The sequence below is a fragment of the Pogoniulus pusillus genome, chromosome 6 (genome assembly GCF_015220805.1).
Source record: "Pogoniulus pusillus isolate bPogPus1 chromosome 6, bPogPus1.pri, whole genome shotgun sequence".
NCBI classification, from domain to species: Eukaryota; Metazoa; Chordata; class Aves; order Piciformes; family Lybiidae; genus Pogoniulus; species Pogoniulus pusillus.
This window is the reverse complement of record NC_087269.1, coordinates 22211890-22239516: the sequence shown is the minus strand read 5'-3', so window position 1 is coordinate 22239516 and position 27627 is coordinate 22211890. Positions and strand designations below refer to the sequence as shown.

General features: G+C 40.0%; 1 protein-coding gene across 3 annotated transcripts; it reads right to left on the bottom strand.

The window, feature by feature from the left end:
- Nucleotides 1-4: 4 nt before the first annotated feature.
- Nucleotides 5-27040, bottom strand: HELLS (helicase, lymphoid specific). 3 transcript variants are annotated; one of them, XM_064144851.1, is made up of 22 exons: nucleotides 26897-27031; nucleotides 26691-26812; nucleotides 23675-23797; nucleotides 22364-22423; nucleotides 21442-21478; nucleotides 21299-21363; nucleotides 20794-20835; nucleotides 20211-20435; nucleotides 18605-18787; nucleotides 18193-18336; nucleotides 14154-14350; nucleotides 13362-13458; nucleotides 12279-12440; nucleotides 11630-11772; nucleotides 9953-10091; nucleotides 8461-8544; nucleotides 8248-8367; nucleotides 7189-7305; nucleotides 6202-6361; nucleotides 2071-2167; nucleotides 1780-1856; nucleotides 5-544 (listed from the first exon to the last, which is right to left on the bottom strand). In XM_064144851.1, the coding sequence occupies exons 1-22, from the start codon at nucleotides 26925-26927 to the stop codon at nucleotides 447-449; spliced, it is 2523 nt and encodes an 840-aa protein (XP_064000921.1). In that variant the 5' UTR covers nucleotides 26928-27031; the 3' UTR covers nucleotides 5-446. The 3 variants fall into 3 exon arrangements, with proteins under 3 accessions (XP_064000921.1, XP_064000923.1, XP_064000922.1); XM_064144853.1 differs by lacking the exons at nucleotides 26691-26812; nucleotides 26897-27031 and adding an exon at nucleotides 24158-24704; XM_064144852.1 differs by lacking the exons at nucleotides 5-544; nucleotides 1780-1856 and adding an exon at nucleotides 2474-2537 and having other exon boundaries at nucleotides 2076-2167; nucleotides 26897-27040.
- Between the last annotated feature and the right edge of the window lie 587 nt (nucleotides 27041-27627).

The window sequence follows — 27627 nt, the reverse complement described above, 5'->3', positions numbered from 1 at the left end:
GCACTTTTAAGGTAAACCAAACATTTAATCAAAATAATTTGCAGAAGTTAAAACCCAGAAGCTACATAATTGGCTGTAACAAAGGCACATGTTCTTTCCCTTCCAAATAAAACTGTAACTAACATCAAATGAAAAAAAGTTGTTTAGGACTTCCACAGGAAGTTTGTCTGTCTTGTTTTGGTTTTGTTTTTACCAGCCTTTACAAGCATTAGCCTCAAGTATGAAATATGCTCATTTAATTCTTTTTAAGAGCCTACCAAAGCCACAACAGGAAACTATCACTTGCATTGTACTGTAGAACATGTCAGAATTAATTGGAAGAACACGAGGGATTTGAACAAAGTCTTAAAGAAAAATTAGCACAAAGGACCAGTGCAAGTAACACCTCTGAAGATCTGATGTCAGGCATATGTTTGTCCTGTAAGAGTACAGGCCATGTCTGCACATTAAAACACACATTCTGCATTGGAATCCGACGATTCTTCCAAGACCCTGAAAACACCTACTTTTTCCTTTTTCGTTTTTTCAGAGGTCTTCATTTGATCTAGGATTAGAACAAAACGGAGATCAAAAATAACAGCTGAGGTGTCTGCAACTTTACTATTGCAGACATAAAGCTTGTATATATTTTTATTTGTATTTGGAAAGCAAGTTGATAAAATAATTTTGCTCCTTCAAAGGACTGCAACTAAAACTTTGTGCTTGAAAAGTTTTGGGTTATGTACTTTAATTAAAAACAAAAAACCCACACCCTCTGGCTAACTCTGCAGAAATACAGAGTTTTACAATCTACTTGAACAAATCTCATTTTCCTGACAAGAAAACAGTACAATAAACCTGTTTAGTGAAGTTATAGAACAGAAAATAGCAGTTCTGCTAAGCAATATTCTCTTCTGAAGTTCAGAGGTCTGCATCTTGCTCTCCTAGCACCTGCAGTCTACATGTTGCCCCCTTCCAGTGAATATAAAGCTAATGAAAAAGTATTTAATTATGATTTACAGTGGTCAAAGGCAACATTTCAGTTTCTAAAGCACTAACAGCAGTTGACTGTAGTCAGTACATAATACTAGACTATTATCTCTCTATAAGCAGCCATTCTAAATATGATGCACACTAACAGCACAAAATAAATGCCTCCTTCTCCAAAGGAGCAATCAGTTTGTTTCACAGTCTGTATAGATTTGTATAGACAAACCATGTTACAAGTGCATCATTTTGTAGAAAAACTCAAAAATTAATTAAAAAATAAAAAGAAAACATTTGGTCAGTTGACAAGCCATGCTAACTCTGAAGAGCTCATTTTCCCCCAAAGAAAATGTTATACTATATTTTGCATTATGACAGTAGCAAAACAACCTTTTAAACAAGTTTGCTAAAAAATATTTTCTAAGAATAATTTTTTGTTTGATCATTTACAGAAACTTACAAGGAAAATGTCTTTGCAGAACACCTCCTAATCTACATTTTTCTCTCATAGTACACTCAAGGCACACTATGCATAATTCTTGGTAATATTTTCAGTTAAGTTCTGTTATTTCTTCATCAAATTAATGGTTGGACTCAATGCCTTGAAGGTTTCTCTCCCCAGCTGACAATTCTGATTCTAAACCTTATTGGAAATGTCAGCAAAAGGGCCAAAGCAGTCCTCCTTCAGATGTACAATGTAGCTGCAAGGAAGTGAGCTATGGCAGCTTTGTGCAGCTAAAAGAATGTTTTTTAAAAAGTGAATTTACTGTTGAACAGGAAAAGCAAAAACAACAGGACAAAAGTGTGACTTACCAATAAGATCACTTCTATCCAGGAGTAACTCTAAATCTTTATCACTGATTACTTTTTCTTTAGATCCTTTAACCTCCCTGTTGAGGAAGAAACATCTCTATTAATATAGACAAAAGCAAGTTGCAGTTAGTATTGCAAAGAAGTCAGTTTTCCCACAAAGCAGAACCCCCAGGACATTCTTTCCACTATGAAGATCCATAGATCACACCACAAGACAAGAAAGTTTTTGACAGCTGCTTGCAAGCTGCAAGTTAAAACTCACAGTCCAAGAAAAATATGAAATCTGCATACCTCTCATAGTCTCTGGATTTCAGCAATTCTATTAATTCCTGAGGGTCCAGGCAGCTCTTTGACTGTGCTAGACCAGATCTGCCACCTTTAAACTGATCTGTAATAAATGAAAAAAATTAAGACGGTACACAGAGACAAATTGTGTAAATTGTTAAATCAGTGCTGAATGCACACATCAAACAAATTGCTCATGCACACCAGAACCAAATGCTATATTTCACTGGTTTAGCCCTCAGGTAAACACATCTTATGCTAAGAGCCTAACTGGTGAAAAAAAAGTGATGAAGAGTTTGCATGCATGCCTTTCACCTTCTAGATGTAGTATGCAGAAGAACTGACTGAAACACCAATTCAACATGCACACACGCGCACACAAAGCGGAAAAGCCGTTAGCTCTACTTACAGTAAAAACAGTCTAAATAAAGTTAAGTGATGGATGCTGAAGTTTGTTCCCTTTGTATTGTAAGCTGGTTGAAACAAAGCAAGCAGTATTAACCACAGGATAGGAACTAGATGTGGTTTGCATCCCTCAGTTTAAAGGACAAGACAGACAAACATGACTAAATGATACATCTGACAGTTTGGTTTCTTCAAGAGACTATGCTAATGCCTATCAACACACGGACCTGGATGTCAGCCTAAGTATTTAAAAAAATATATATACAGGACTACTTCTTAACACTGAGCACAGAAGTGAAGTTTAGTCTTGCACACCTCAGAGATAGAGAAGGCCTATGGTTCTGTGCCAAGTTTCCTCCATTTTTACCAACACATGTACCCATTTTATTAATGGGTCTTCACTGAGCCCTTTCATCACTCTCACTACTTTTCTTTCCTTTATCTTGGTTTCTGACGTGCTGCCTACACCTTTTCCCATCTCCCTCCAAAGACTGACTGTTCCTCTGTGAAGTGCAAATATGATGCAAGTTCAAGACCAGTAGGATTCTCTTCCTTAATAACATCCAACCCTGATGATACTATGATACTATACTATGAAACATCTCTGTGACACACAGGATAAAGGTCCTGCCATGCACTATTTAGTGATGCAGTCTCTCTTTTTCAGTTTTCAGTTTCACAAGTTCTGTGGCACTGAATTATTTCTGTACAGGTCTTGGGTTGCAGTAACAGTGACAGATGAAAATACAGAAAACCCTATAAAGTGCTTAACATTCAAATAGAAATTTACATCCATCACTTCCTCACATCTAATTTAGCTAAGAACACACTGGTTCTCATATGGCTTCCTAGGCATCTTTCTTCAATGAAACAGAAACACACAAAAAAAAAAGTAATACAGGGCTTAAGCCAAAAAAAAGGCATTGATTGGCAAACTCCAGTTCTTAAGCTCCAGTACTTGTACTGTACACACCCGATGTGGTTAGACACCACTGAAAGGTGGCTTTGTGGTATCCCTTATTCACTCCCCTAACCTTCCAACACTTTTTGAGATACTCAAAAAGTACAGCATTCAATACATCACTTTTACATATACACAGTGGATCTAAAGGTTCCTGGAGGGGCTATCTCTACCTAAACTGCAAGATTTAGAGATGATTCACCAATAGTTACCGAGATAAATACTCAGCTTAACGCAAAACTGAAGGCATGTATGACTCAAGATGATGCTTCCATTCAGTACTCATCCCAGTTCCCATAACAACTTTAGTATACATCAGTCACCTACTATTTGAGCCTGTTTCATGTGCTCATCTTGGCATTTCAGTTTTAACTTTAGGTTGGATCATGATGAAATTGTTAAAAACTAAGTATTTCTTACTTAAATGGGTCGTCAACATGCTGCCTACAGAGTCAGAGAGCAGTCGTGGCAATCACAGCAAGACAGTGGCAAATAGATTACAAAGGGTAAAGCTAGGATAAAGGAATCCTCTAACAAATTAACAGCTAACATCCTCCAAAAAAAAAAAGCAGCAAATCACAGCTTATGATCACAAGCAGAACACTGTGCAGTAGATAGTTACAGGTGTTGCTTTTCTCCCTTCAAGAAAATGCCTTTTTTTACCCGTTAATATACAATATACCACAACAACTTCATAAACTTCTTTAAAGTTTAATGAAAGGCTAAGTATTGTCAGAGGCACATGCCAAGTTACAAGAATTACTGTGTTTTTTCAAGTGAGCCTAGTTGGAAATGCTAGTGAGCTACTGTCCAAGTACCACAGAGTAAGCTAAGGAAGCAAAGCAGCATTTCTGTAACATTTAAAAAGACAAATTTCCCCCAAAACAAATAGTTCAACTCAATCACCTTCAAAAGATTTGAGTACGAACAGCTAGATAATTATGAATGCAACAAGAATCACCAAGCTGCACACAAGATCACTGTTGCTGAAAGTGTCATTAGGTACACATATTGCTCCAAATGTCAGCGAACTACAAGCCAGACAGTTTCACCTCTGTGCCCAGCAGGATTATGGAGCAGATCCTCCTGGAAACTCTCCAAAGGCACATGAAAAACAAGTAGGTGGTTGATGGCAGCCAACGTAGCTTCAGCAAGGGCAAATCATGCCTGATAGACCTCGTGGCTTTATCTATGACAGGCTAACAAGGAAGAGCAAGTGACATCTTCTACCTACAATTTTACTTCTCCAAATTATTTTGACACTGTCCCTCACGATATTCTGGTCTCCAAGTTGGAAAGATATGAATTTGATGGGTGGACCACTCGGTGGATAAGGAACTAGCTTGATGACTGCACTCCAAGAATGATGTCTTGATGTATACATAGAAATAAGTGACAAGTGATGTTGCTCAGATGTTGGTATTGGGAGTGGTGCTGTTTAACATCTTTGTCAGCAACATGCACAGCGGGATCAAGAGCACTCTCAGCAAATCTGCCAACAAGACCAAGCTGTGTGGAGGGAAGAGATGAGATGCCATCCAGAAGGACCTTGACAGGCTTAGAGACGGGCCAATGCCAGTACCATGAAGTTCAACAAAGCCAAACGCAAGGTTCTGCACTGGAGTCGCAGCAAATCTCAAGCACAAATGAAGGCTGGGTGGAGAATGAATACAAAGCAGTCCTGAGAAGGACTTGGGGGCGATGGCTGATGAGAAGCTCAATGTAAGTCCTATATGTATGCTTGCAGCACAGAAAATCAACCAAATCCAGGTCTGCATCCAAAGAGACACATGGTCAGAAGGTCTACTCCACTCTCATGAGACCCCACATTAAGATCAGGAACCCCAAGTACAATAAAGACCTTGAACTGTTAGAAGAGGTCCACATGAGGATCACAAAGATGAACAGAGGGCTGGAGCATCTACCCTACAAAGACAGGCTGAGAGAGTTGGAGTTGTTCAGCTTGGAGAAGAAAAGTGTCCGGGTGAGACCTTACTATAGCTTTCCAGTATTGGAAAGAGTTGGAGAGGGACTTTTTACAAAGGCATGTAGTGACAGGACAAGAGCTTCAAACTGGAAGAAGATAGGTTTAATTAGGCACTAGAAAAAGCTCTTCACCATGAGGGTTGTAAGGCACTGGAAAAGATTGCCCAGAGAAGTTACAGAGGCTCCACATCTGAAGCATTCAAAGCCACACTGGATGGAGCCTTGACCAACTTGGTCTAGTAGGTGTCACTCTTGTTCATAGCAGAGAGGTTGGAACTAGATGATCCTTTAAGGTCCCTTCCAGCCCACATCATTCTATGATACGAAATGAAGAATTGTTGTAAACTAAACTGCAAGCAGTAAGTTTTTAATCCATTCTTCCACTTATATTCATTTTTTTATAGTTTGATTTTAAGATAATCTACTCAGACTTGTCATCAGTCCCCAACATTCTCCACACAAGAAGTCTAAAAACAATTAGGTTAAAAAAAATCATCTTGCTGAAAAGACATCAACAAGACCAGCATTCTTATTGTGTCCTGTTATCTGTATTTCTTTCAGATAGGGTCTTTGTCCAATCAAAAGCTTCCAAAGTGCTTTCCTTTAAGTTTTCTTGAGAAGTTATCTGCAACATGTCTAAGACTGCACTTTGAAAAGCAAGGCTATATAGCCAATTGCTGGACAACGCTTTTTGCATTTTACTAAACAGTGCAGGTAAGAGTTCTCTACTGAGATTCAAGGAAGCCACATGTACTTAGAGGAAATTTTAAGAGAAAGATACTTACTTCTGTGGATAATCAGCTTCTCCAGTTTCCTCTTGGCAGCAGCTCTCTCCACAATCTTCTGGTCAATAGTATTCGCTGTCACAAGACGATAAACAACAACCGGCTTTGTTTGGCCAATTCTATGACACCTGTCTTGGGCCTGCAAATCTGACTGGGGGTTCTGAGCGGATAAAGAAACAACTTAGTTGCACATCATTATATCATTTTAAGAGGCATGCCACAAGCAGCATTTTCAATAGTGACTTCTCAGAGTCAGAGACAAAGCCATAAGCTGATCAATTGGTCATGATACATCTCTTACTCAAACCTGCCTATGCCAAGCTCTGCTGTTGTAGCTGCACAGCCAGAGTCACTCAATCAGCTTAAGACTGTTTCTACACTAAGTGCTGCAAGTTTCAATGGATGAACACTTTTTGTGCCACAAATTTAGCTCTAAGTGTGGGTTGATTCCTTTTGTTGGAGGGTAAAAAAGGGACTAAAAACCTTTGCAGCCATTTCTGAGGCTGCTTTAGTTCTCCTGAAGCTGACTAGTCATGCAAATAGTAGACAGTGAGGTCATCAGTCATTTCCTTTCACATCCATCTTCTTCCTAGACTTCAGACTCACTAACTATCTAAAACACAGGTTCCAAGTCACTGGTATTAAACACAGCAGCTGTTGGAAACAAGGAACCTGTAGACTGTCTGACTACATTCAAACTTAAGAAATCAAATGAAGGAAACACTTCTTCAGCATCTTCAAGGAAAAATCAGCCTGCTTCTGGTGTAACTCAGGCAAACAGGCTAGTTTTGGAAATCACCTGTAATACTGTATTCAATAAACTGAGACTTTTCAAAGAAGGCTCTATATTTCATATATAATATACTTGCATACACTACATACTATGATCTTCATGTAACATCTCATTGAAGTTACGGAAGCAACCTATACAGCAGTGACAGCAAAAGTTTTATGACACATATCATTATGTTATGTCTGTCAACATACCCAGTCGCTATCGTAGATGATAACTGTGTCTGCTGCAGTTAAGTTAATGCCCAAGCCTCCAGCTCTTGTACTCACTAAGAACAGGAAGACTTCAGGGTCAGTATTGAACTGACGCATCTGGAAGAGAATTAATCTATTAACAAACATCAGGTGATCAAACACAATACAGCTAATGTTTTGAGAGGTCTGTGTTTAAAAATATGAACACAGATAAAATACAGCATACACTGTCAGAAGCCAAACTAAGGCTTTAAGAAACACTGCATGCATTTGGGACAAGCCAAAAAACTGAAGCAATTGTAGGGGTTTTTATCTAATGATCCCAGTTGTCTAACACACAGAAGATATGACCATAAGAACACACAATCCAAATCGCATTCATCTCTATCTGCAATCTATCATCCAGTCTAAGCTGGCAGTCTAAAACTTCTTGACACAAGCAACAATCTAAAATACTGATGCCAAGTTGACTAACTCCCAGCCACCCTGCATACCTCTCCCTCTTCAAAACTGCACCACCCTTAATGGCTTCTCTTTGTTGTAAATGTATGCTTCAGTAGAAAGACATGTTGTGGTTATCTGAAAGTGTTAAAAGCATCCAAGAACATAAGAGAGTGCTGCAACAAATCCACATGCAATCTGAGGCTGAAGGTCCAAATGTCCCACTAAGTACAGAACTTCGTTTCCCAGAAGTTTACTTTTTTTGGCATTATGCAGTATGCTCCCAGATGCTGGCATCACAATCTGGATACTAGAAAGTAACACACGTAGGAGCAAAACTGGAACCAGCACAACCTAAGTACACAAAGCACTTCACACCTGGGCAACAGAGCACAGGAGGCTCACCATTCTATGCATACCCTCAAGGTACTGGTTAGCAACACATTATGTTGCTTCAGTATTTGAGCTGCAGGTAGTAATGTGGCACCCAGGATGTCACTTTTCAGTATAACTGTCTTTTGCCTATTAAAGGCTAAATGCTGCAACAAATCATATCCCAGTGCTGCAGGAACAAACAGACTTTGCTAACAGGCTCAAAGGGCATGTACATGTACTTACATTCTCTTCTCTCTCTGAATAAGACATAGAGCCATCCAAACGACTAAATTTGAAGTCTCTCAGATAGCAATAATCCATCAAAATGTCAAGCATCATAGTCATTTGTGAGAACAGCAACACCTACCAAAATCAGAAAGAATCCTTAGTACCATTTTTTGGTCATAAAGAGACAACTACCTGTGTCCTGTTCCCCTGCCATATCATAAGCTTTACCTTATGACCTCTCTTTTTCAATTCTGGAAGCATCCGGTCCAAAAGTAGAAACTTGCCTGAGTTCTTCACTAAATCTTCATCAACCTTACAACAGAGGAGAGGGAATCATGTTAGGAGGAAAGGATACCAGACTCTTCCCTGACTCAGAAACACCAAAAGCTGTCTGAAAGGTTGTCACAGAAACTCTTAAACTGAAGCAGCAGTAATTTTAGCAAACTACATTCAATCAGTTAAATCATGATCATAGAATCATACTATGCTTTGCTTTGGAAGGAATCTTTAAAGGTTCCACCCCTTGCATAACGAAATTAAATCAAACCTCACCATTTAATTTAATAAAATAGTTTTCAAAAAAGTTAAGTTTACATCTCACTTCTGGAAGGAGAAATAATTTTCATTTTTCCACATGAAAAACTGCTTTTGTTTCTCCCCCAGCTTGCCATTAACACATAAGGCTTCCACCTACTGGACACAAGCAAGCACTGCTGAGCAAGTTATTACACATCAGCTTAGTGACAGAAGTTGACAGTAGTATTAATGCTGCTGCTTTAGACCGCTCTTTTGCTCAAGATAGTCTGTTAGATCTAATTCTTGCTAAAGGGTAAGAGCAGGTATATAGAAATTTCTCAGTTCTAAGCCATACAGCAGCCACTTCAGTAACTCCTAATCCATTTTCCTTCAAGTGGTGTAAACTGTCAAACAGTCTGCGTTCTACACATTAATTCATTCCCCCTCATCATCCAGATTGGGCTACCTCCTTTTTATGCACTGACTTTACGTAAGTAAACGTCAACAGCTTGATCCTGAGTGCAGCTGAATCTGCTATCACTCACTAAACAGAAACATGACTACACATGCCCACAAGCCTACATTTAAGAATGTGCAAGCAACCTCCAGTTGTTCAAGATTCTTTCAATTCAAATTATTTCATGCTTTCCTCTATTATCAGGCTTTGTGTAGATCAAATTACTACCTAGTCTTTGTGACATATTTTTTTCCGCTCTTAAGAAGAAAGGATGATATATTCTCTGAGCAGAGGACTCTCTTCAGCCCTTCAGCACCTCACACTAAAAAGCTGCCACCACTCCTGCAGCATGCACAATTTGTGTCATCAACACTTCACTAAGGGCAGATTTTTTTTGTTTTGAAAATTAACCTTTGGTGAGCAAAGTTTGAGAAAAATCCTAAAACACCTTAAGTAAACAGAATTTGAATTGAGTAACTTTGTTCCTAGCAGATAAACACTATCACAATTGTGAACACTACAGCATCACTACACAAAAAAGATAAACGGGCACAGAAGCTGCACTTGTGCCTGCAGCTACTGCTGCAGCAGGAAGGTTCAAATAATGATTCAATGCACTGCTGGAATTCAGTGGAGAAGTGTATGTCAGGTATATCGAGAAGTTCATTCTTTACTGCCATAGGCTCACAGTCTATCGCTTCTTAATGTGTAGAATAATTCTTCTTGTAATCCTCTAAAAATATGTACCTTAAATTGTTGTGTGGCAGGGTCCAAAGGATATTCAATAAGATAGGGGTGATTGCAACATTTCCTCAGTAACATCATAATATTCTGCAGCTTAAGGTTCACCTCTGAATCCATGGGAACACTCATATCTACCACAGGCCTTGAAAAGATACATCATCTTATCAATACACAAAGTGTCACCTTATTATGCTATAGATACTGAAGACAAGAAAAAAAATAGAAGAAAATCAAGCAATGGATTCACATGTTGTGTCAAATGTCTTCAAAATCCCTCATAGTTAGTAAAACTATTGTAAAAAAATAATCGTCTTCTGGTGCAGCACTAGGCACTGAAGGCACAAGTTTGCCATTATTTATTGGTTTAAAACACAACAGAGCACTCTGTAGTAAGTAGCAGAAAAAAAACGCTTATACAAGTCACCTAGCTGATAAGGAACAGAAGCATGCTTTCCCTAGAACAAATGGTCATATCTCCTGAGGAACAACACATAAGCTATTCCAAAATCAGCTACCTCATTTTGTCTTCATGTTCACATCGCAGGACTCACAAGGAATACAGCTATTTAGCTGTTCCACATCTAAGCACCTTCTCCAACATAAAAGGATCCACGCATCCCATAAAACTAACACAAACACATATTTAACTGTCCTTGCAAAGTACACTGGTCTACAATAAAAACCTAGCAAAATAACTGAAGATTAACCTGTTTTTTTCAAGTTAAAGAGACTTGCTACAAATTCAGAGCCACCAACAGACTTTGCCAAAACCAGAAGTGAACATGATGCCTCAACTCCCTCAGTCCTGAACCTTAACTTTGATCTTCATCACCAGAAAGTAACTAATACCTGTCAACCAAAACAGCAGTAACTGTATTGGCATTCAGGTTCCAGGCCTCAGCTTCTCCTGTATATTTGACAAAATATAGCAAGAAAAGTGCTCTTCCCTTTCCTCCAGCCTTGAGCCCACACTTTGCTTCAAGTATTTCTGAGTAACTCCAGCAAAAACCTAGGAGTAAGTTGTAGCAGAGCAGCACTATCTTTTGTCCTGTATTTGAGCCAGTAAAAGATACACTTTAAAACATAACTGGACACTAGAAGCAAAATGTTAGCCTGAGCCTTGCAAAGTCTACAAAACCTCTTAGCTATCCTTGCTACCTGTAACCAGGACCTAAGCTATTACAATGAAATTTCAACTACCAAATAACTAAGATGAAGCAGCTTTGCTCTGGTTAGATCCAACACCATGTTAGACCTTGAAGTTTTGATGAAACCACAATTCTTCACTATCAAAATGTTTTAACAGTCCAAAGGAATAATATTTCACACCAGATAATCCATAAAAAGGCCAAATATCCAACAGAACTATCATCACAGGACCTAAGACTGTGACTAACGAAACCAGGGACTCCAGAAGCAATTTTATTGCTAGATCCTACAAAGGCCACAGGTCTAGAAGTAAGCATCTTGTAGTTAACTAGACCTCTGAGTTGGTGAGTGACAGTAAAACCTAATAATGGACCAATATAAGGTAAAAACAAAGAAACAAATCATACAGCTACAAGAATATCAGATTACAAGATGTAGTTCCTCTGGATCAACTTCAGTAAGCAAAGATCTGGAAGTAAACTAAGGAGGGAACCAGTAGTAATAAACACCATGGCATTTTAGGGCAGGTACCTCTCTTTTTCTACTTCCTCTTGTATTTTGCTGATGAGTTTTTCCAAATCGTCAGGTGAACCATTATGGTCTTCACAATAATCAACCACTTTTCGACTACGGCGTTTTGGTCGGCCTGTAGGACTCACCTCCACTACTTCTTCCTGTGAGAAAACATAACCTTGCCAACAAGAGCAGACAGATCTAGATTTGACAGTCTATGATGACTTAAGAGCTGTCAGTACTCAGAAGAAGTTTCAGTGATACCCATCATGCAATACTTAAGAGTCAATAGCTGCAGGTTTTGCTGAGTAGAAAGTGCAGTCCATGTTTTAAATGTCTGTAATTGTAGCTTTGGAAAACTTCTACATATTTAAAAATGGCATTAATATCTTCCTGATTTTCCAGCATAAACTATCAACTTTACAAAAACTGCTTCTTTTTGCCCCAAGCTACAAGTAATCAAGAATGCATTTAGACTCCTACTGTATTAGTTCACTGCCAATGAGGCCAGTCACAGAAACAATCATTGGAATAGGTAATAAAATGATCAGACTAAAAACCTAAGCTAAAGTGGGTTGTTACAACAGTAATGAAGCAATACCAAAATGTTTTTTCCTATAAACTGTTAATAGCAAGTACAATTTTAATATCTATTATCAGTAGATACCTCATTATTTCCGAGCAGTTTCTTAATGGTGCGATTTACAATGGCGGTGTAGAAAGTTTCTTGCTTTTTTGTTAGTGGCGCGTATACCACAACTTCTCGTTTAGGAGGAACCTCAAGAGCAACATCAGACTTTAGTCTTCTCAGTAAGAATGGTGTCAGAATCTGAGATTGAGGAGATGTGTTGTAATTACTCAAAGCTCTCACTGTGGATAGTTTAAAAACAAATACACATGCACAGTAATAGGTCTACTGACGTAATGCTATTTTGACAATTTAATACAAAGGAGTTCAAGTGCAGAGCTCCATATTTATTTTTTTAATATGGGTGTCTGTGCCAAAACTTTTACACATGTGCTGGTAATACGTGTGTTCAAACACATTCATTGTCATCTGAAAAATCTTGAATAGGGGTGCAATACTAATTACTACAGATCTTTAAAATAATTTTCATTCTATGAAAGTGATTTTGATACAGCTCATTTTAGTGGTTCTACTTCCTAAACCAAGTCATTTTCAGAAAGCTCAAGAATCTTCCTTAACCACAATAAATCATAAACTGTCATTGACAATCATATCCAGGAGATACAATTCATCTCTCATCATCAGCTTATGGTGAGAAAATGTTTAATTTTGTAAGCATTTACTTCCACACACTCTCCTTTAGTAAGTTTCAAGTGTTTAATTTTGAAGACAGGGACATTATAGAACTAGTTTCTTAAAAGGTGTTCCATTCAAAACATAGAAGTTGCATAAATTCTCTCAAAGTCACCTGTCAAGAAAATATCCTAAGTATACCTTCTGGCAATCAGAGGCAATCAACGGCAAACAAGTTTGACTAAACTGAATTCCAGGAATTTCAAGAAGTCATTATCAAAGAGGTATATTGCTCCTTTCAGCATTTTGAGGTGCCATAAAGGTGAAAAAAAAAAAACAAAAACTCAACAATTCTAAGTTCAGAAATGTCCCAGTAAAAGTCTCATGCCCAGAATTCAGCTTCACAAATTAGACTTTGACACACTTTGTAAAAATGGTCAATTTTAGAAATAAACACGAGAACAAACAACGTGAAGAGTAAGTAAAAACCTGATGTAGCATATGCAAGATATTTTGCTCCCTTTCTTTTGCAATAATATCTTCAGCAGTTTCTGTAATGCTGGTAATATCAAACCAAGATTCAAAGCTATTAAAAAAGAAAAAAAAAAGAATAGGTTACTTTATGGATATTAATTATTATTAAAGTTTGCTGGTTTTCTCTTATCCTGTGATTTTAAGAAAGACAAAGCACTAATATCCATCATGAACAGAGGCTAATAGAAAGTATTTCTGCAATGTATCTGTCAATTCAAATGCTTGAGGTTTTAAATAATGGGTAAAAATACTTACATTAGTTGGCTTATTCACTATATGTTATATTCAATGTACACTATAGCATTTTTAAAAACAAGTCTATAAACTGCTTTGGCAAAATGAGTCTACAGACTGCTTTCTTTCACCTAAACCCCTACTGCTTCAGGAAATGATCCATCTCCTATGGGTTCCATTGTCCACCAGCCTCACACAACTTTCTCCAGCACCTTAGAGAATCTCAAATAACACCAGGCCCGTATTAGACAAACGTCTCTTCCTCCAATACTCATGTCTTAGCTTAGAGTTTAGCTTCCACTATCCATAGAGCTGATAATTACTTCCTTATTTTCTAAACAACTGTGAAGGCAAGACACATTCCAAGGCTTTTATCACCAAATAATCATATCAAAGTAACAACCATATCATAAACTAGCTCTTCAAATGCTGATGCAAGTATAATTACTAAAGTCACAATAGTGCCCAAACAGAACAAAGGGGAATAGCTTCTACTATCAGTTCAGAACCTACCTTTTCAAATCATCAAACACATCTGGCAACAGGAAGTTAAGCAAAGACCAAAGCTCCGCTAAGTTGTTTTGCAGAGGAGTACCAGTCAACAGGAGTTTATTGTCTGCATTAAATCGTTTCAATTCTCTGATAAGGCGGCAGTTCATATTTTTAATCCTGTGACCTTCATCTACTATCAGGTATTTCCAGAAGCAGTGCTACAAAAAGAAAAAATATTTCAGCAAATCATAGCATCACTCCATCAAAACAGGAGTCAGACAAAATACAAAACACTAAAACAGGGGTCCTCAAACTACGGCCCGTGGGCCGGATACAGCCCCCCAGTATTTACAGAACACCCCGCTGGGGATTGGAGGGGAAACCAAGCAGCTGCAGATGACTTCCTGCCACTTAATCTGCGTGCCAGCCTCTGCAGCCCCCAGGCACCCGCCAGGACTGGGCTGGAACCAGCGCCTCGTCCTCAACCTGCCCCCTCCATGGGGCGCCTCTTGGCTACAAACTGCGCCACCACAAACGTTGTCAAAGAGATGTGTCCAAAGAAGGTAGATTTATTTAGTACAGTGAGTCTTTCAGGACCCACAATTACACGAAGGATTGAAGAAATGGGGGAAATTTGAATCCGCAGTTGCAAAACTCCTCAAAAAAACTTTGCTATTTCTCCTTGGCACTCGACGAAAGCAATGATGTTCATGATTCTGCACAGCTTCTGATTTTCAGTCATGGGACAAATGATTCTTTCAAAGTCACAGAGGAGCTTGCTACACTGAAAAGCACCAAAAGAATAACTACAGGAGAGGATATCCATAAGAAAGTTTGCCAAACTATGTGCCCAGGTGGCCAAGAGAGCCAATGGCATCCTGGCCTGCATCAGGAACAGTGTGGCCAGTAGGACAAGGGAGGTTATTCTTCCCCTGTACTCAGCACTGGTCAGGCCACACCTTGAGTACTGTGTCCAGTTCTGGGCCCCTCAATTCAAGAAAGATGTTGAGGTACTGGAACATGTCCAGAGAAGGGCAACGAAGCTGGTGAGGGGCCTGGAACACAAATCCTATGAGGAGAGGTTGAGGGAGCTGGGCCTGTTTAGCCTGGAGAAGAGGAGGCTCAGGGGTGATCTTATTACTGTCTACAACTACCTGAAGGGACATTGTAGCCAGGTGGGGGTTGGCCTCTTCTCCCAGGTAACCAGCAATAGAACAAGGGGACACAGTCTCAAGTTGTGCCAGGGTAGGTATAGGCTGGATGTTAGGAAGAAGTTTTTCACAGAGAGAGTGATTTCCCATTGGAATGGGCTGCCCAGGGAGGTGGTGGAGGCACCGTCCCTGGGGGTCTTCAAGAAAAGACTGGATGAGGCACTCAGTGACATGGTCTAGTTGACTGGCTAGGGCTGGGTAATAGGTTGGACTCGATGATCTTGGAGGTCTCTTCCAACCTGGTTGATTCTATGATTCTATGATTCTATGATTTGGAGCTGAACTGGGGTAAACTATTCAGTGTGACAACTGATGGCGCTCCTAGCATGGTAGGGTCCATGAAAGGAGTGTCTGCACACATTAACAAAGAGATGGACAAATGCAACCATTCATATTCAACAGATACACATTACATCATCCACCAACAAGCACTGTGTTGTAAATCACTGAAACTGGACTCTGTCATGAAAATTGTGGTTTCCGGTGTTAACTTCATTAGAGCTCATGCACTAAACCACAGACAGTTTCAGGAATTTCTGTCTGAGCTAAATGTTGCCTATGAAGATATTCTGTACCACACAGAAGTCCCTTGGCTGAGTGGAGGAAGAGTGTTGAAACAATTTTATGACTTACTTCTACAGGTTTATGATTTTATGCTTTCTAAAAACAAAGAAGTACCAGAGCTCAAAGATGCAGAATAGAAATGGCACCTTGCGTTTCTGACAGATGTAACGGAGCTACTCCACAATTTCGATGTCCAACTTCAAAGAAAGGGGAAGCTCATCTGTGATACGTATTCACATGTGAGCATTTCCAATCAAATTAGACCTGCTCATTAACCAAGTAAAGGAGGAAAACTTCTGCCATCCCCCCACAACCCAAAACCTGTCTGCAGAAAAACCAGCAGCTGCATTCTCACACAAAACATGTATGGATGTACTAAAAATGTTGCAAAAGTAGTTTCAAATTAGATTTAAAGACCTTTGTCTCCATGAACAGGACATACAGCTTTTCCGGAACCCATTTTCTGTCGACAATGAAACTCTAGATCTCATTTACCAAATGGAATTTGCCAAACTACAGACTTGTGACTCGCTGAAAGATGCATTCAAATAAAGCAGCCATACTTATTTCTAAAGCAGCCTTATTTATTTCTATGCATCTCTCCCCTCAGAGACATATCATAATCTCAGGAACCACACACTCAAAATCGCAACTATCTTTGGCAGCATCTATGTCTGTGAGCAGACTTCTTCCCAAATGAAACACCTGAAATCTCCAATAATATCCAGACTAACTGATGAACACCTGCATCACTTGCTATGACTAGCAGTGAGAAATATGGAACCTAACACTGACCATCTCATTAGCCAACAGCAGGCTCATAGTTCACACTGAAATACTATTTGTTTTTGTTGATTACAATTGTTCTTCTTTTTAAATATTGCTTTCTTTTTCCTGTTTTTTTGTGCACTACTACAAATAAAATACGTGCAGTGTGCATAGGAACTAATTCATTTTTTTCCAAACTATAGTCCAGCCCCCAACAGTGTGTGAGGGACAGTGAACTGTCCCCCTGTTTAAAACGTTTGAGGACCCCTGCACTAAAGGACGAGGGGTCTGCAGATGACACCAAGCTGCGTGAGAATGCTGATCTACTTGAGGGTAGGAAGGATCCACAGAGGTATCTGGACAGGCTGAATTGATGGGCTGAGGTCTATGGTATGAGGTTCAAGAAGGCCACATACTGAGCAAGGCTACAGACTTGAGGAAGAATGGCTGGAAAGCTGCCCAGTGGAAGTGACTTTGGGGTATTGGTAAATAAGCAGACGAACAAGAGACAGCTCAGGTGGTCAAAAAGGCAAACAGCATCCTGGCTTTTATCAGGAATAGTATGGCCAGCAGGACTAGAAGTGATTGTCCTCCTGTACTTGGCACTGGTGAGGCTGCACTTCGAATACTGTGTTCAATTTTGGGGCCATCACTACAAGATAGCTGAAGCATACTCAAAGAAGGGCAACAAAGCTGGTGAAGGGTATGGAGAACAAGTCTTACAAGGAGTAGCTGAGTGAACTAGAGTTGCTCAACCCAGAGAGAAGGAGGATGAAGGGAGACCTTAAGGCTCTCTACAATTCTTTGAAAGGAGGTTGCAGCAAAGTGGGAGTCTGTTTCCTCTACCAAGTAACATGCCATAGGACAAGCAGAAATGGCCTCAAGTGGCATCAGGGTAGGTTTAGATGTGATACTAGGAAAAATTTCTTCACTGACAAGATTGTCAAACTGTGAAACAGGCTGTGCGGGGAAGTGATTGAGTCACCTCACTTGCAGATGTGGTGCTTGGGGACATGGTTTAGTAGTGGATTGGCAGGGCTAGGTTAATGATCGGACTTGATCTTAAAGGTCTTTTCCAACCTAACAATTCTATGATTACAGTAAGACTGCCTGATGTGCCTGTTACAGTTGTTTCTCACTTTGTTAGATGAGCTGAGTGTTTAACTGTTTGAACAGTTAAAGCCATGCATCTGCTTCATGGTGACTGCATTTAAAAAGCTTAGGCGATTGCTGAAACAATCAATCTGATGTTAACCATTACATTTATATACTTAAGCACAAGTTTTACTCCAAACCTCCCTCACCATCACCTACAAAGAGGTAATGAATCACAGATACAGATATTGTTCTGTTTCAAGAATTTTTTAAGCCTAAAATTCCAGACAGGCTGCCACCAAGGAAATGGAAGTGAATGCAGTATATTACTGAACAGGCATCATGCAGCACTTTTTTTAACTGTACTGCTATCAGTGATGAGGCATTCCACCATTCTCGGGCTTTCGGAATAGTTTAGATACCTGCAGGGCACTTCTGTCTCGCATTGCTATTTCAAAGGAAGTAATGACCACAGGATGGATTTGCAGTGAACCATGTCGTCCGTGAATTTTACGAACCAGTTTACGACGTTCCTGTTGAGTTCCATGATAGAGCATTAGCGGAATCTGAAAAAAAAAACCAAACCAAAACACCACCAGGTTTTGAACTTAGGTGAACTAAACTTATTTAAACCTAAACAGAAGACAGCAAAGATATTTACTTCTGTTTATAAGAAGGCTGTAAATACATAGCAAGTCACTGCACAGTAACCATGACAAACAACTACAATTCAACTGATATGCTATGTAGAGAAAGTTTCAAGGTAAATAACTAGAGTAAGAATTAAATTTTGGGGTTTTTAAATGTAAAGAAGAAAAAAATTATTTTTTTTACCTCTGGAGTAAATCTCTTGAATTCAGACATCCAATTTGGAAGAGTAGACAGAGGACCACATACTAAGAATGGACCAGGGACTCCTCGCTCCACCATCAGTGCTATTGTTGCAATACACTGGATGGTCTTCCCCAATCCCATTTCATCAGCTAAAATGCCGTTGATACCATTTTCCCAAAGCATCTGCATACACAGAAGGAAAAAAAACCAAATGTATATGCAAAACAGCCAACACATCCTAAGAACAGACATTTTCAGGAACATAACACCTGTAGAGACTCTCTACTACGCTTTTTTTTTAATCACAGATTTCCCCATGATGAAAATAATAACAAGCATCTTGTAAAACTCAGACATTCACGTGTAGGTATATGTGCTTCTTGCCAATTAAATGCCTGAACAGCACCAAAGGATGTAAACTAGTTACAGGAAACAGCACCTCAACTCTAAGTACAGCTCACAGTACCCATATTTTTACTATCTCACCTCCAAAGAACTCACTTAGTTCTCCTCTCTTAAAAACCAAGTTCCTGTGCACATGTTTCAACTTTATCTGTTCAAGTAGCTCCCATAGGCACAGCTACTTCACCACAGGTAAAAGGTGCAAACCTGGCCAACACATCCAACTGCTCCAGCAAAAGTTCCTTGTGAAAACCTCTCACAAAAGAGCAGAAAGACAAACTAGAAAAAATTCTTTGGCTACTCCACTATTCATGAAGACTCATACAAGGTCATTATAACTAAGAGACCAAGGAAGCTGTTTCTCCCTCTCCTTGAATATGCCTGCCTTCCCTATGGATGTTTCAGTGACAGAAAAATTAATTTACTGGCATTCATTTGTGAGATCAGACTATGCCTATTAAAACGAAGACATATCCCTGTGAAGAAGAAAATGAAAAAAAAACCCCAAAACCAAAAACACACCAGCAAAACCTAGGGGAAATACAAGATCAGAGGCAGAATGAAAAAAAGTTCTGTCTGGCTCTGACAGTTAATAAGAAAAGTAGTTCTAATTTGGCTTGCAAGCAAAAAAAAACCCAAGAATAACAGAAGTGAAATATGCATTTGGGGACTTTTAATGGAAAGTTTCTTTAGTTTATTTCAAATGCTGAAGGCAAAACATTTTAAAAATCACTGTGTTGATATTACTACATAGACTTCAAGTTGCAGGGACTGGAAACTCATCCCTGTCAGGCCTGCAACGTATCGTCTCTTTAAAAATCTATAGGCTAGGTACCCAAGCTGAGAGGGAGAAATATTACAGCTGACCCTTGGTAGCAGGCATAGTCCTTCTGCCTTCATAAAGTATTTTTAAGGAGCGGCTGAAAAGACAATTGAGATGAACAAGAAAATAAAGGGATGAGAGAGAACACCAACTAGAAAAAAGAAAGAAATGTTTACAAACACAAAAACTGAAACGCTATCTGCTGCTGCTTCAGAATTTTTTCATCACACCATATTCTTATATCATAAGAAATCATAAATAATTGTCTTTTCCTCACTTTTCTTGCAGCACCCATTATCACAGACTTCTAGTATCTCTCCCCCTCCATTTCTCCATTTCCAAACAGCAACAGAGGCAATTTTATCAAACATCACTCCATACCCTTAGCCACTCCATGCCTTCCACCTGGTACCACCTCATTACACCTCCGGTAAAAATCTTGGGCTGTTGAAAAGGCACTGGTTGTCCATTAAATTTCCGTACAGGATCAAGGAATTGCTTGGCACTGTGTCGGACAGCTTGACACAATCTATCCTTAATGACACTATTTGAGTCTCCATTTCTTTGCAGGTCTTCTGGGCATAGGTTGTTAGAAGAGCTTTCATCCTATTGAGGGAAGTTCAATTAACATTTGACAAATGGAGTGCACATGAAAGCCTAGCTAAGACATAATTTCACCCAATTTACATCAGTCTTAATGTGCAGTGGAGTAACGCAGTCCCTCACAGGAAGTCTTATTTGGAGTTACCATCAACTCTGTAGCAGAATTTCATTTTAGAATTAATTACTATCACATACATAAATGTCAACTCGTAACATTTGAAAATTCTAATTCAATACTCTAGCATCACAAAGAAAGATGTTCATTTACAGGAAAAGTTTAAAGATATGCTATGAAGAATAAAAAGCCCTCCCTTCTTTTGGGCTCAACACACTTAAACTTCAGTGATATACAGCAGCATACCTCATTTTCCACTTTACTTTTTTTTGCTACTGACAATATCTCCTGGAAAAAAGAAAAATGAAAAATTAATGTTTACATGCTTTAATCTTAAGGTCTACTACAGTTTGTATTTCATCGTATCAATGAACTGAAGCTTCTGGACATACTTCAAAAAGCATTCCATACAACATCAATAATCTTACAAGACCACGCACCAGAGAACGTATTCCAGCAACAAAGAGTAACTAAAAATTCAACTGGTGGTGAAGTCTCTTCACAGTTTGCTTCCACAAAGATTTTAAGAGACATTCCATCTGATTTCTACAGATTTGGCAACACTGCTTGTTACACAGGCCTTTGTTGGAAGAAAAACGTATGTTACAGGCTAGTTTGCTGTTGAAAATCTGTGATGGCAATGTACAAGAATGCATTGTGCTAAAACACAGATGCAACACAGCAACTGCCTCATTGGTTAAAACTTGTGCTACAAAAAAACAAAACAAGCCAATTTATAGTTATGGCCTACCTCCTTGGACATAATTTCTGAGATGTTGTATGTTCCATCTTCTCTCCCCCTCTTCTTTTTTGCACCTAGGGGGCAATATTGGAGTTTATACAACACATCAAACATTCAACAAAATATAAACACCACAAAGACAAACACATTACCTGTCTTCTCCTCTTTGCCATCAACTGGATTTTGACCCTAGTAAGTAAAGGTAGGAAGAGATTCATCACATTATGCACCTCTAATTATCATTACACAGATAGAACAATATCATCTGCTTCACACTATTGTCTTTGAAAGCTATCCTTGAAACACTAGTAAGTAGTTTTAAAAAATACAGTAAAAAAGTTCCCACTTTTTTATTTACTTTATTTGGGACCTTTAATAATTGCTAAACTGGAAAAAAAAATCAAGATAAATTCAAACCATTTTCTCTAGCATAAATTAGGCAGAAACGTCTCCTTAATATGACTGTCATAGTATGCAATTTTAAAGCACTTTTAAACAGTCTTATCATGATTACAGTAAGAGTATAACAGATCCTACAACTCAAATACTGGTTAACTTATTTAGTTTACTTGATCAAAATTGTTGTTGTAACATAAAAATCATAGAATGGTAGTGGCTGGAAGAGACCTCCAGAGATCATTGAGGCCAACCTCCCTGCCAGAGTAGGACCACCTAGGGTAGGTCACCCAGGAACATGTCCAGATAGGTCAGGTCTTGAAAGTCTCTAGCGAAGGAGATTCCACAATCTCTCTGGGCAGCCAGTTCCAGTGCTCCACCACCCTTACAGTACAGAAGTTTTTTCTCATGTTGAGTTGGAACGTCCTTTGTTGCATTTTGTGCCCACTGCTCCTCATCCTATCAGAAGGCGTCACTGAAAAGACTGGCCTCTTCTTGACACCCACCCTTTGGATATCTGTAAACATTAATAAGGTCCCCTCTCAGTCTTCTCCATACTAAACAGCCCCAAGTCTTTTAGCCTTTCCTCATAAAAGACATGTTCCGTTCCCTTGATCATCTTTTTAGCCCTAATACGTCAAACTTTGAGTAAAAGTTGCATAAAATAACTAATCTTACCTTGGCAGATTTTAACATCATCTCTCTCTTTTTTTCTAACTTCTCTTTCCTCCTCTGTTCCTAAAAAAATCCCATTAAACCACATAGTTATATTTCAGTAACACCCACAGGGGTACTTACAGGGGTAAGTGGTAAGGCATAGAATACTTTGGTAATGTAGAGTTCTTTGTACTCTGCAGACATTTTTGCAAATCTGAATGACAGCCTCTATTCTAACACAGTTTAAAATTATAAAGGAAAACTTGGACAATAAAGTGCAACTGCTCTGAACCGTTTGTCAGTGAATGCTTTAAACATTTCAATACAGCAATTTAGAAAAATTCTTAACAAAAATATTTGATTGGCAACCCTTCAAAACCACATCTACTGCACTAAGTCTTCCACCTTTAACTTCTACATATTACCACTGCTATTCTCTGCAGAACAGAATACATTAAGTAGCCTTTAATGTCTTTAAGGAAAAGTGCTTTCATGTCTTGGATTTAAGGTTTTTCATTCCATCTACCATTTCTGTTTTCTGAATGCAAATGAAGCCTAGAATAGAGCAAGACTCAGTACTGAAACACACATTCCATCAATGCAGTAACCACGAATTCAAGCCAATAGCTAGATAAGTATTTTTGAAAGCAAGTTCCTGCAGTTTGCCAGTGTTACCTTTCCAAGAACATTGTTGCCCTGAAGCTTTTCCTAAGATTCTTCTCAAGTGGCCACTCTCACAAACCTCTCCATAAAGGTAAAATAAAGAAAACTAGATAGGAATTCAGCAGAGAATATATTAAAAAAAAGGAAACATGGAATTTTATGGAAGCTCTGGTCTGGAGACAACATGGCCTTCAGTCAGTGGAATTTATAGATTTTTGAGGGAGACCTACAGTAGCATCCTGAAGATGCCTCATCCTCAGCCTCCAATAATTAATATTAATAGGATGTATAACTTGACTTGTCAATTCTTGCATTCTTTGTCCTTCCTCCAAGTTTTTCACATTCCTTAAACTTTGTTTCCTACTTCAAATAATTTTCTCTTCCTAACATTCAGAACAACAGAAAATTTGAGCCACTTTTACATTGTGATTTTAAACTCCACCTCATATTCATAACAGCCTGATTCCTCTACTAATTTGTAGAAAAAATTCCAAATATCTCATAAAGCACCAAGTTCCTGGGTGACAGTTTCAGTAAATTGTCATATTATTGCAATCTTAACAGCATTTTTACTTTATTTCAAACAACTGGATGGCAAAAAAAACCACAACAACAACCCAGATGGCAACCCATCTTAAGAATCTCTACTGCAGACAATCACACACCTACCTCCAACTGCTGCTGCTCCATTTTGGTTAGCAAGAATTTGGAATAGATGTTGCTTTTTTCAAGTAAATGTTGAAGCCTCTTATAGCGTATTTCACTTGACTCTCTCTCCCAAGAAGTTCGAGCCTGATCAACACAAACACATCAAGCACTTACGCATGCTTCAGTTAATGCTTCTCACATACCAAAGGGTTTGTCTACACAATAACTGCAATGGTCTCTCTGACTGTTTGAGTGTTACCCACCCCCCACATTAAGAAAATCACCCAGATTAGACTCAGCCAAGCTGGAAATTAGAATGGAGATTATATTTACATCTTAGCACAATATACAAGCAAGTATTTACAATATATACAGAAATATACAAGTTAAAAAGTAATACAAAACCACAACACCCCTCCCAGAAACCAGAGTTCCCAGGAGGGGCTCCCAGCCACCCTTCCACCTCCCTTCCACACCTCTACCTTATCCCAAATTTTGCCTTACGTTCAAGGTGAGTTTGGAGAATCGGCATGGGGAGTTAGGAAGCAGAGGGATTAGTTACACAGACAGCAAGTCAGGTAGAGAAATGCAAGCAGCCAAAGCCAGAGAGCAACTCTATGTTTGTGTTCTTGTTTTCATACATCTCAGCAAGCCTATGAGTGAAGCAGACACAAGTACTGTTTCCTTTTCACAGGCTATAATGTCATTTCTCTCACTAAAATACCCCAGCTAGGCTCAAAATAGCACAGTCTCACACACATACAACGTGCCCCTTCCAGTCACAATGACTTTTCAAGGACTCACATCTACCTGTATGAAACCGACTGAGGGTTCTGCTCACTTGCTTATGTAAACAGAGCTCTGCAACACGCAGGCCTCCAGGGCAGTAGCACAAGGCATTAAAGAGCTCAAAGTTGTCTCAACTCCGAGTTACAGATTTATGTAGAATTAAATCTATTTGCAGCCTGCAAAACTGGATTAGTGGAAGTCCAATCTGGCAAAATTCTGCAGCTTCCCAAGTAATAGCTGGGACTTCTCCATATGCCATTTGCACAATGTTGAACAATTTTCCATTATAAACAAGAGTCAGACAGCTACAAAACTATCAAGCCTAATTTACAGAAGTCAATTCCCAATATGAAAATAGTAACTTCTGCTTGCTTCATTTGCAAAATCCACACATGCTTTTTAAAGTAGCTTCTGTCGAATTTGTCGAGGAAGGTCATTTAGAAGTTTGCAAATTACTCTTTAAAAAGCATATCAAGATGCCCCGAAAGACTAAAAAAAAGCATTTACAGAATAATGCACCTCTGCATTCATCTGACATTACCTGTTAGATTAAGATATCAAACAAGTGAAAAGGTATGAATTAGCATCTCCAAGAGAAACTCCAGAGGGCCAAGACGCAAAGCTTTACAAGATACTTATCTCTGCATAACTTTCAAAAGAAACACGTTGGGAAGGATGCTTTAAGACATAAAGGCTATGGAATCTTCTGAAACTAAACATTAGCAGGGGGAAACGGTATTAGCTGAATCACGGAACAAACTGTGTGACGGAAAAAAGAATGCATGTTTATCTCCCCCAGAAATCACACCTTTATTTTCCACAAACAGTACTTAGCAGATAGCTATCGCTGAGAGGAAGATCTCTCTCAACAATTTTCCTTAACGAAAACAGAAAAAGTAACCAAAATTGGTTCCAAGCCCTGGAAAATGGCGTTTTTAATGCCCTTTGACTAATATGTCCATTTTTAAGATATCAGTCTCCTGGGAGTTGACTACGAAGCTACATCATTAACAGAAAAGGGGAAAATGAGAGCAGTCTGAAAGACAGGAAAAAATCCCAGACACGGAGTTCTCAAGTATTTTGAAAAATAACATTAGTTCTTCACAATTCCCAAAAGAGCATTTAAGAGAAGAGCTCTTTGAAGCTGACATTTCCTTATGCCTAAAATACATGACTTATACAGCAGTCTGGTACCTTGATAATTTCTATCGACAAAGGTTAAGAAGGATCACATTTTCACATTCTCCCTCTGAAACACACTGGTTAATATCAAGCAATGCTCAATATTAACATCTAAGAACATTCAGAGCAAGAAATTAAATTTAACAATGATTATGTTATTTCGAGGTCCCTTCTAGCTCCTGACATTCTGTGATTTTCGTTAAGTATGTACCTCTTCCCTCAAGCACTCTACTTACTGTCAAATAAGCAAACTGAAGTACACAAATCAAACATCGATTCTCAGGATGACTTCAAATACATCTATACTGATAGCAGTGGCAGCTCAAGCAGCTTGCTCCCCTCAGCTTCAAAGTTCCTGCACAGCTGTGTGCAAGGAAGATGCAGGACAGAAACCAAGGTGAGCGCCTGGCAAAAACCCCATTTTCGGCTAGGCTTTTTAGGGCAGCCTTTTTCCCTGACGCCTGAACATTACCTGCTACCAAAGAAAAGGCGTATTTCTGTAAAGTATAAATGGCATTCACACAAGTGTCAAGCAGAGCTTTAATCACGTTGTTTGTTTAGTGGGAGTGTTTTTCATAAAATAAGGTGCAAAAAAAGAGGAAAACAAGTGTAACACAAGCATACAGAAAACACAAACAAAAACCTCGCTTTTAATACTTCAGATAGAAAGACAGAAGAATGTGAACTTGACTGCCCCTGTGAAATCAGCACCGTCTCTTGGACTTTTAGGCTCGGAACGACAAAAAGCAGAGGTAATTTCTCGTTACAAACTTAAATGCGTATAAAATGCAGCAGGCATCCTACTGACTGCAAGATTCCACCCTTAGTCTTTAAAATGAAAAAGGGAGCCTCCCTCAGATGATGAAAGGCTCTTGCGAATCACAGCAGCCGTACACGGCACTGAACGGCCTCTCACGCTTGTTTGTTTTGAAACCCAAGGCGCTGCACGACACTCGACCCACAAGCCCCCGCCGCGCGGGCTAACGGCGCAGAGGCACGGCGCTCAGGCCTCGACAAACCGAACCGCCCGGAGAGCCCCCCGGAGCCCCAGCACACCACTCCTCACCCTTTCCATCATCTGTCGTTCCTTCTCCAGCCCCGCCGCCTCCAGCTGCTCCTCTTCCTCCAGCATGGCCGGAGTGATCACTGCCGCCTCCGCCTGTTCCCCCATCGCCGCTCCCAGTGGTTCTGAAACGAGAGCACTGCTAACCAGGGGAGCCCCCCCCACCTCCGCCGCGGCGGCTCTCGCCCGCTGCTGCCCCGCGCTCTCACCGCCTCTGCTCTCCACGTTCTCAGCCGGCATGGCCGCCCGCCGGGCCGTCAGGCGCGAGGCAGCGCGCGGCCACCCCGGCACGGTGCCTCCCGGCAGGTTCCCGCGCGCCCTGCCGCGCCGCTCGCCTCGCGAGACCAAAAACCGCGCGTGCCCAAGCCGCGCGAGATGGCGGCGCTCTCGCGAGCCTGCGCGCTCCGCCCCCTGCCGGGCCCGAGCGGGCGCCATCTTGAGTCCTGGCAGGGGGCGGGTACGTGGGGGCACTATTGCTCTTTCGGTCCTTGCCTCGCCGCGTCGTGCTTCGCCAGTCGCGCCGCCCCTACGCTGTGCTCTTGGTCCTGGCTGTCCAACGTGGGGACGCCCTGCGCTCCAGTCGACCCTGGGCCTGCAGCTATCCCGTGGTCGTTGGTGTACAGCCTGTCTTCTGAGGTCCGCCGCCAGCCAGGCGTGGCGGAATGAAACTCTCTGGGCTTCATTGTCCTGCTTTCCTCTGCCAGCAGGCGAGGCACGGATAGGCGCCTCTGACGTCCCAGACCAAGATAGGCAGCAGGGGTTTCACATCTCAATTAGTCCAAAGAGCTGGATGCTAGCTTGAAAGCTTCTGGTGTGTGCCACGAGAGGGCAGAGGGACGCTGGAGTTTTCCGCTGATGGACAGCCCTCTTCCCCAAATCGTAGTCTGCATTTAAGGAGGCTTTTCTAGCGTTCAGAACACAAACGCTTAGTAAAGCAAAC

Coding starts and splice junctions, on each gene's coding strand:
- HELLS (XM_064144851.1), bottom strand. CDS start 26,927: ATGCCGGCTGAGAACGTGGAGAGCAGAGGCG. Junction 20,436..20,793: donor AAAGTAAAGTGGAAAATGAG/GTATGCTGCTGT, acceptor TTCCCTCAATAG/GATGAAAGCTCTTCTAACAA. Junction 11,773..12,278: donor AACTGCTCGGAAATAATGAG/GTATCTACTGAT, acceptor GTTTTCTCACAG/GAAGAAGTAGTGGAGGTGAG.